The sequence below is a fragment of the Leopardus geoffroyi genome, chromosome D1 (assembly GCF_018350155.1).
Source record: "Leopardus geoffroyi isolate Oge1 chromosome D1, O.geoffroyi_Oge1_pat1.0, whole genome shotgun sequence".
Taxonomy (NCBI): domain Eukaryota; kingdom Metazoa; phylum Chordata; class Mammalia; order Carnivora; family Felidae; genus Leopardus; species Leopardus geoffroyi.
This window is the reverse complement of record NC_059329.1, coordinates 8,841,308-8,850,223: the sequence shown is the minus strand read 5'-3', so window position 1 is coordinate 8,850,223 and position 8,916 is coordinate 8,841,308. Positions and strand designations below refer to the sequence as shown.

General features: G+C 45.9%; 1 protein-coding gene across 6 annotated transcripts in view; it reads left to right on the top strand.

The window, feature by feature from the left end:
• Positions 1–544: 544 nt before the first annotated feature.
• Positions 545–8,916, top strand: part of ARHGAP20 (Rho GTPase activating protein 20) — a 131,688-nt gene continuing 123,316 nt past the window's right edge. Inside the window, exon 1 of one of the 6 annotated variants that reach the window (XM_045482733.1) lies at positions 545–680. Coding sequence is in view for 2 of the 6 variants with exons in the window: in XM_045482732.1 (XP_045338688.1) it covers positions 1,084–1,188 (105 nt within the window). In the remaining 4 variants the exon portion in view is untranslated. Of the gene's footprint in view, positions 681–852; positions 1,189–1,264; positions 1,638–1,780; positions 1,805–8,916 lie in introns of those variants that run through there. The other 5 variants (XM_045482732.1, XM_045482731.1, XM_045482734.1 and 2 more) reach the window with 5 other exon arrangements.

Genomic DNA, 8,916 nt, shown 5'->3' with positions numbered 1-8,916 from the left:
GGGTCGGCTCCAAATCCCCTCCCTCTGATTATTCTTTGGCCTTAAAAAAATTTGCCACTATTTGGGCTGTCAGGAAGTTATGCTCTCGGCGCAGATATCTGATAAACACTTCCACATATTGTAGCCTTCTCAATGGCTAAGCCAAATTTCAGAGTGCTCTCTCTTGCCTGCATGTTCCTTAACTGCGCTTTCACGTTCGGAATGCCAGTGTCTCTGCAGCCGCAGACAGCGGAAACCGCTGGTGCAAATTGTGCAGGGTCTGCTGACCTGCGGCTGCAGAAGCCAACGAGGGCTACCCGAACAGGCTAACGTTCGGGATTGCTCCAGAGGTTAAGCGACACTGGGGGCTGCTCAGTGTGCGCGAACGCGGCACCCTGCGACGCGCAGCTCCATCCCGAGGCTTTGCGGGTGGAGTAGGGGTGGGGGTGGGGTGCGGGTGGGGGCGACCCCTCTGCAGTCCGCCGAAAGCGAGGCGGCAGTCACCGCAACTCCTCTGTTCGGGCTGAGGTCGCCGCGACTGCGCCGCCGCACGCGCCGCCGCGTCGCGGTCCCCCGCGGGCGCAGCGCTGACAGGAATGGGGGTCGGGTGCGCGTGGGCCGGGCGGCGGGAGAGGCGCGTGTCCGTGCCCTAGAGGTCCCCGTTCGTGACACGGGCCGGTGAGCTCCTGCGGGCTGGCAAGGTCAGTCGGTCGCCTATACCCCTAGCAGAGCCGTGCCTGCAGAGAAAGACGCCCGGCCCCGCGCGCCGCAGTCCGAGGCAGCCGCTGGGAGCGCCGCGGCCCGGGGACGGCGGCCGGGGGCGGGTCCCCGCGCGGGGCGCCCGGCGCGGAGGGGGCGGGCCCGAGGCGGGGCGGGCCGCGGCGCGGACTGGCGGTCGCCGCCGCAATCGCCTGCAGCCCGCGGTGGTGAGCGCAGCGGCGGTGCATGGCCCCGACGGGAGGCGCGCCGCCCGCACCCGGAGCCCGGCTCCCAGCCTGAGCGCCGCAGCCGCCTCGGGCCCGCGCGTCCTCGCTCTGGCCGCCGTCCCGAGGACATGACCGCGTAGCCTCCTCCTGGGCTGGGCTCTGCGGGAAAGTCTTCTTCATGGAAGCGATGTCCCCCCAGCAGGAGACTCTAGGGGGGCAGCCGGGGCGCTCCTCTTCTCTGACAGGAGTGTCACGGATCGCGGGAGGCCCCGGCACCAAGAAGGTGAGGACGTTGAGCGGCGCCCCCCGCCCGCCGCCGCCGCCGCCGCCGCCGCCCCACTCCCCGCGCGCGCCCTCCGCGCCGCCACCGCCGCGCGCGAGCCGACCGCCTCGGGGATTTAACGCTCGAGGCTCGCGGCCCGCTGCGTGTGTCCCGGGACGTTCCCGCCTTCCCCGCCCTCACGGCGCCGCCGTCTCCCAAGTCACCCCGAGACCCCCGGGCCCTCAGCGTCTAGAGTCGTAATCGCTCCCGGAGCGGCCCCGCAGCCTCCCTCCCCGCGTCCGTCCGCCACGGGGTTGGCGGCCCGGCTGCTCTTTCAGTCGGGGCGCGCGGGCCGGCTTTGGGGCACCGTCTGTCCCCCGTCCACCGCCACCCCCCCCCCCGAAACCCCCTGGCCGCTCACCGCCAGCAGACGGGTCAGCTTCGAGTCGTCAGGGCCCGCGCTGAGGAAGGTAGGAGGGCGGGCTGCGGCGCTCAGCCCCTCACCTGGACGCTGAGGCGCGGCCGCTGCGCGGGTTTTTGTGGGTGTTTTTGGAGGGGGGGGGTCGGTTCCTGCGCCCCGCGCGGAGCTTCCGCCACGACTCCGGGTCCGTGGAGTGGTTGGTGGTCAGACCCGCAGGTATGGTTGGGATGCTAACGGTCTGCAAAGCGGGGACACGGTGGTTTGGGTCGGCCTGGAACCGGACTGGGTGGGGCCGGAGGGCTGCGGGGAGGGTCGCGGGGGCCGGGCACAGGGGCCTTCGTCCTGCGGGTTCCCCGGGCCGCGGCGGGGCCGGAGTGGGGCCCGGGCGTGGGCGTGGAGCGGCGCGGGGGTGCCCCGCCAGAGCCGGGAGGGGACGCGGGCGACAACTTGTAGCGTTCCGCTCCCGTGCACCCGGCCGCTATGCTGCGTGCCGGTACCGACCCGGCCGGGCGTCTTGGAAAGGTCCCCGGAGCAAGTGCACGTGGCCTCGAGCCCTCGGCCTCTGCTGCAAGGCTCTCCGGGGACTGGATTTGGGGGTGTCTGGCAGCAGCCCTCGCCCTCCTCTCCTGCCCCCTCCCAGGACCTCCTGGTATTTGGCCTTTTATTGCCCTGTGTGTCGGTGGTGCCCTCCCAGCTTCTGTGGAAACACATGAGGATTAGAGGAGATCGCCGAACTCTTCCCAGAGAAATGCCTGGAGGCACTGCATTTATATTAGAGCCTGGAGGGGCTGCTCAGGCCTTCCTTTGGTGCGGATCTCACAGCCTTTCCTGAGTCTGCACAGCAGGGTCCTGGGTTGGCTGAAGGTCAGTTGAGGAGAGCTGAGGTGGTGCTCCGGAGTATCGAAGGGAATGGGAGCTGCCAAGGACGTTGACCGTGTCGCGGAGCCACCTAGGAGTGCCCATGAACTTGGTGATTTATGTATGGGCTGTAGGGCTGGCCAGCCTTTGATGTATTGAGGCTATGGTTTGTCCGTGTCGCTCTTCCCCTTGCGAGATGAGACACAGGGATAGCGTGTGTGTGTGTGTGTGTGTGTGTGTGTGTGTGTGAGAGAGAGAGAGAGAGAGAGAGAGAGAGAGAGAGAGAGAGAATTTACCAGGCTAGCGCCACATTCAGGAAGGTAAATGAATGTTCAAAGTAATTGACACAGATTTTAAAGCATTTTTTTTTTTTTTATTCTTGCAAACTTAAGGAATTGGGAAAATTCGAAGATTTATATTCCTGGACAGTTGTCTTCCTTTTTTACTAAGAGAAATTAAGCATACTGGCAAAGGGCTTTGGAGTAGCTTGATCATTTATCAAGTAGTACTTGTTGAAGAAATGAAAGGTTGCCTCCAGTCTTAAGCCATTGTCCTTAAGATGCTGTCCTTCATTATACATCATAATGGGTTGTCACATTACCAGCAATTTTTTTTTCTTTTCTTTTTCTTTATTAACTTAAAGGAAATAGATTTTGCTAACCTGGTCATTCAACAGCTTTTTACTCCCTTTGGGGCAGAAATGAGGTTGAAGAACTGTTTTATTTTGCATTTAATTTTTTTTCCAGAAAAGTGCATCTCTGCATATTTTAAATAGTAACAGGCATGCCTTGATTTCAGACCTCCATGTTAGCAATAGAAAGGAATAATAATAATAAACATTTCCAAAATGTAGCTCATAGAATCATTGCCATTTATACTGTTGTGGACTCCAGCCTTCATGTAACCCAAATATCCAACAGATTGATCTTTTTTATGTTTCATCTTGCCTTTTTGGTGTTTGGTAGTTTTAGTGAGTCACAAGACTTCTAAAAGTCTACTCTGCGGTTGTAGTGTTAATTTCCAAGGCTTGGATCAATGTTGTTTAAATTGACAGTTACAATCAACATTATAAAACATTAACTAGAAAAAGAAATGGTAGCAAGTTAGTAATGATAAGTACAGTTTTGTAGTACTTCTTTTTCTCTGTTTCATACATGTATATGTATTTTGGGTAGTAATGTAAAATGTGTTTTTTTCTAATTGGCCAAAATTTTTAAAGACAAGTTTATTGGCCAAATCACTGTGGGGAATCAGTTCACCTGGCTTTTCTTTCTAGTTCTATTGCTCTCTTAATGATCTTGAGGAAATCACTTGTTTCGTTGTCCTCATTTGTAAAATGGGAATCAAAAGGGTAATGGTGCAGAAACTGCTTTGAAAAGCATATAGATGGAAATTGTATCCATTATTCTATGAAAATAAGATGCTCTTGAATAAGAGAACAAACAAAACAATAGCATCTTGCAAGCTAGTCATCCTGAGAGACTTTTAATCCAGTGTACTGCCATTGCCTAAAATATGGCTCACATTCCCAGAAATTAACTGTCAAGAAGGCAGTTTCATACAATGTGGTGAAATTTGGAGTGTGTTGACCTAGCTTCAAGTCTCTACTGTGTTGGTACTATCTTTCTGACCTAGGAAAATTACTTAAACTTAACCATCAGTTTCTTATTTATAAAATGAAAATAACAATAGTTAGTACCTATCTTCTCAAGATTGTTGGGAATATTAAATGTCAAATTGAGTGAATATTGTCATATAATAAGCATTCAGTATTAGCCCTAATTGAAGTTTCTCCCAAATTTGTAGTATACTGTGTGACACTTGTTTAAGCCAAAATCTCGGATTCATTTTTGACTCCTCTCATTTCCTTACTCTACAGCAACCTTCAGAAAGACCAGTCAACTATTACTTCAAAGCGTTATCTTTAATTTCTCCACCTCACATCTACTGCTGTCGCTGTCGTCCAAGCCAAACCACCACCATCTCTCCCTTCTACCTTTGCAGAAACTCCCTAACCTTATCTAACATCTTTCTTGTTCTTCCCTGGCCCCATTTCCACTTAGCAGCGCCAGGACTTTAAAAACATAAATTGTATTGCTCACTTGTTTAAAGTTCGTAGTGGCTTTCCATCATATTTAGAATAAAATTCAGACTCCTTTTCTTAGCTTTCTCTATTTCTCCCACCTTATCTACCTTTTCTATCTTGTGTATTCTCCAGCCACGTGGATCTTCTTTTTGACACATCAGACCTGCATATTCATTCCTCTTCATTACCTCTGCTTCTGCCACAGGTCTTTGCAATATTGACTTCCTCATGTTGTTCACGTGTTAGGTCCTAGAAGCCTGTTCTGACTGCCTAAGTGGAAGTTCCCTGTCAGTCATTCTGTGTACCTTCTGTTGTTGTTGTTCTGCTTTTTTTTGTTTGTTTTTTTAGTGTTTATTTTTGAGAGGGGGAGGGGCAGAGAGAGAGAGGGAGACAGAATCTGAAGCAGGCCCTGGGCTCTGCACAGAGCCTGACGTGAAGCGTGAACTCATGGACCACGAAATCATGACCTGAGCTTAAGTCAGAAGCTTAACTGACTGAGCCACCCAGGCACCCCTCTACCTTCTGTTTTATTGTCATCTTAGCATTCATCCTTACCTATTTGCTTACTTACTTCTTGTTATGTTACCTGATCCCTTCACCAGATTGTGAAAACCATGAGAATAAGGCTCTTACTTGTGTCATTCAAGGCTGCCTCTCCATTGCTTAGGACAGTGCTACATATCAGGTACTCAATAAACATTAGTTGGTTTATGTACGACAATGAACAGGACAGATATGGCCCCTGTGTTCAGAGTTTTTTATGTAGACCAGAGTCAGCAAACCTTTTCTTAAGGGGCCAGATAGTAAATAATATAGGTTTGTAGACCGTAAGATATCTGTTACAGCCATCCACGTTGCTGTTATAGCAGATAAAGCTGTCATAGACAGTATGTAGTTGAGTGGGCATAACTGTGTTCCAATAAAGCTCTACTTAGAAAAACAAGTGGTTGGGTCCCTGGTGTATAGTTTGCTGACCCCTGGCTTAGATCATTGCTGTTGATTTTTTCATTGACCCCTGGCTTAGATCATTGCTGTTCAATTTTCTGTGCTGATGAAACTGCTCTTGATCTACGATGTCCAGTTTGATAGCCACCAGCTACATGTGACTGTTGAGCACTTGAAATGTGGCTAGTACAATTGAAGAACTAAAAAAATTTTAATGGCTTCATTGAGCTATAATTGACATACAATAAACTGTACGCATTTAAAGCATATAAATCCATAACCTTTGACATATGTGTATACTTGTGAAACCACCACCGCAGTCAAGATAATGAACATATTTATCATCCCCTAACATCTGTGCCCCTTTCTAATTCCTTAGTTTCCTCCCCATTTCTAGCAACCATTGGTCTGTTTTCTGTCAATACAGATTAATTTTCATTTTCAGTAATTGTATATAAATGAAATCATACTGTGTATTTTTTTTTTTGGTGTGGCTTCTTTAATTCAATATAATTATTTGAAGATTCATCCATGTTTTTGCACATGTAAGTAGTTCACTTCATTGCTGAGTAGTATTCCATCATGTGGAGAAACCAGTTTGTTTATCCCTTTACCTGTTTAATAGATATTTGGGTTGTTTCCACATTTTGACTATTACAAATAAAGTTGCTATGAACATTCATGTACAAGTCTTTGTATGGACCTACGCTTTCATTTCCTTTGGGTAAACACTTAGAGGTTGAATGGCTGCATCATATTTTAGGTGTATGTTTAACTTTCTAAGAAACTGTCAGATTGTTTTCCAAAGTGGTTTTACATTCCCACCAACAGTGTGTAAGAGTCTAATTTCTCCACATGTTTACCTACACTTAATTACCTTTTTGATTATAGTCATCTTAGAAGGTATAATGTAGTATTTCACTATGGTTCTGGTTTTCATTTCCCTAATGACCCATGTTGAGCATCTTTTTATGTGCTTGCTTGTCATCCATGTGTTCTTGTTAGTGAAGGGTCTATTCAAATATTTTGCCTAATTTTAGTTGGATTTTCAGTTTTCATGTTTTTGAGTTTTGAGAGTTATTTGTGTATTCTGGACTCAAGTTCTTTATCAGATATGTGATTTATAAATGCTTTTTTCCTGTCCTGTGGCTGGTCATTTTATTCTTTTAACAGTGTCTTTCAAGGAACTGAGTTCTCAATTTTGATGAAATCCAAATTTGTCATTTTCTTTAATTTTACTTAATTATGATTTATTTGAATTTAAATTCAAGTTGCCACATGAGTCTAGTGGATAATATACTGGAAAGCACAGGTTGAGAGGAAGAGACAAAAACAACAATAATAACAAATTAATAAATGGTGATGACTGTTATTTAAAACAACAAATGCGATGCCAATTTAGACAAACATGGATGTGCAGCTAGGCCACTCTAGAATTAAGGTTTCAGGGAAAGCCTCTTTTAAGTGAGGCTTTACTCTTTTATGAGTGGAAACGAGATGCTGTAAAAAGATTTCAAAAAGTGGGAGCAATTATTTAAAGATCTTGAAGCAGGAAAGAGTCTGATGCATTTCAGGAGCCAGACTGTAGATGCTGTATAAGAAGCTACTCTCTTTATTTTAATAGCCACATTTATTATTTTAACCTGAAGCAGGATTTCTTACCTGGTTTATCCACCTTTATTCACTAGTCAGATAATTTGATTACTTCTAGAAAGCAAGGATTTTCTGTCACTTAGGCTCTTCAGAAGATGCACAATAGATTTGTATAGTAATTTCTAAATATATGGTTCTAAAAGAGAATAGAAACATATATATGTGTATATATATATATATACACACACACACACACATATATATATATATATATATATATATATATATAATGCTTCTGGATAATGAATTCTCGATAAAACTCTGTATAAATCTTCTGGGTAATGTATCCTTGAAGATATCTACATTTGGGATAGAGCAGTTTTTATGAAATGAAATGGAAGCACATATTAGAATAATTTTGGTTAGGGATCACTTGTGTCATACTCAAGCACCCTCTTGGGTTTCATGTGTCAATTGAAAACTTCTTAAATAAGATGGGTGTTGGGATACAGAAGACAGACTTATAGGCGCAGAAAGTCAGTCAAAGCAATAGGATTTTAAAATAGCTCCAACATTTTAAAATGTGGCAGCTGTTGTTGTACACTTCATTCTGTCTTTTCTTTCTGCATTCTCTGGGTCCAGATCTGTTTATAGCAGCTCATGGTAGAACACCCACGAGAGCCAACTTTGGCCATGTGTGTGTGTCTTATGCTGGGGTTTGAATGAAACATCTTGGTGAGTAAGCTTTAGTTTTACTCTGTAATACTGAGAAAATATTGTATTTGTGGTTAAACCAGGATCCTACTGAATCCTTTTCCAGTGTTATTCACAAAGTGAATTTCATAAAATCAGGTACATGAAGTGGTTTTGGCTGAGAGGAGTCTGGAAGTATCAAGATCTGAATTAGATTCATGAAAAATGGCCTCTGTTATCACTGGTGTGAACTCTGAACTTGTGAATGTACTTTGTTTCTTTGCCTGTAAAATGGTGGTGATAATCCATGTCTTGTATATCTCAAGGTTGTTTCTTATGGGTCAAAAGAAGAAAGTATTTTCTGCACTTTTGAGAAAACTGAAGAAGCCAATTAGTATCTTTTAGCAGGTGGAAGGACGGGTAAAGCAATAAAAAGAGTTTTATTTTATTGAATTTAATACAAGAATATTTACATGCAAATGAGTGAATGCTGTCTTATTGGGCTCAGGCTGCCATAACAAAATGCCATAAATTGGGTAGTTTAAACATCAGACATTGATTTCTTACAGTTCTGGAGGCTCCGAATTCCCATGAACTCAGTGTCGGCCAATTCAGTTCCTGGTGAGAGTTTACTTTTGGCTTGTGATTGGCCATCTTCTTTCTGTGTCTTCATGGGAAGGGTTGGGGGAATCAGGGAAAGGAAGAGAGAGGAGGATGGAACTAGTTGTTTCTGGTCTCTTCTTATAAGGGCACTAATTTCATCACAGGGGCCTCACTTTCATGACCTCCTTTAAACCTAATCACCTCCCAAAAACCCCACCTCCTAATACCATCACAATGGGAATTAGGGCTTCAACATCTGAATTTGAGGGGGACACGGACATTCAGTCCATAACACTGTCTTTCAAAGGGGTCACCCTTGAAGGTCATAAATGTCAAATAAGATGGAAACTTGAGCAGAAAGATAAGAATTTAATGTTTATAACGTATGGGATAGTAAAAATTTTAAAACCTCTTTATGTGAATGCCTAACTATATATAATACACATCAATGATATGAGGTAAGAATTATTAACCTATTTCTGCAGAAGAAGGAGCTGAGCTCTGCCAAGGCTACATGTAGTAAGCAGCAAAGCTGAAATTGGAACCAGAT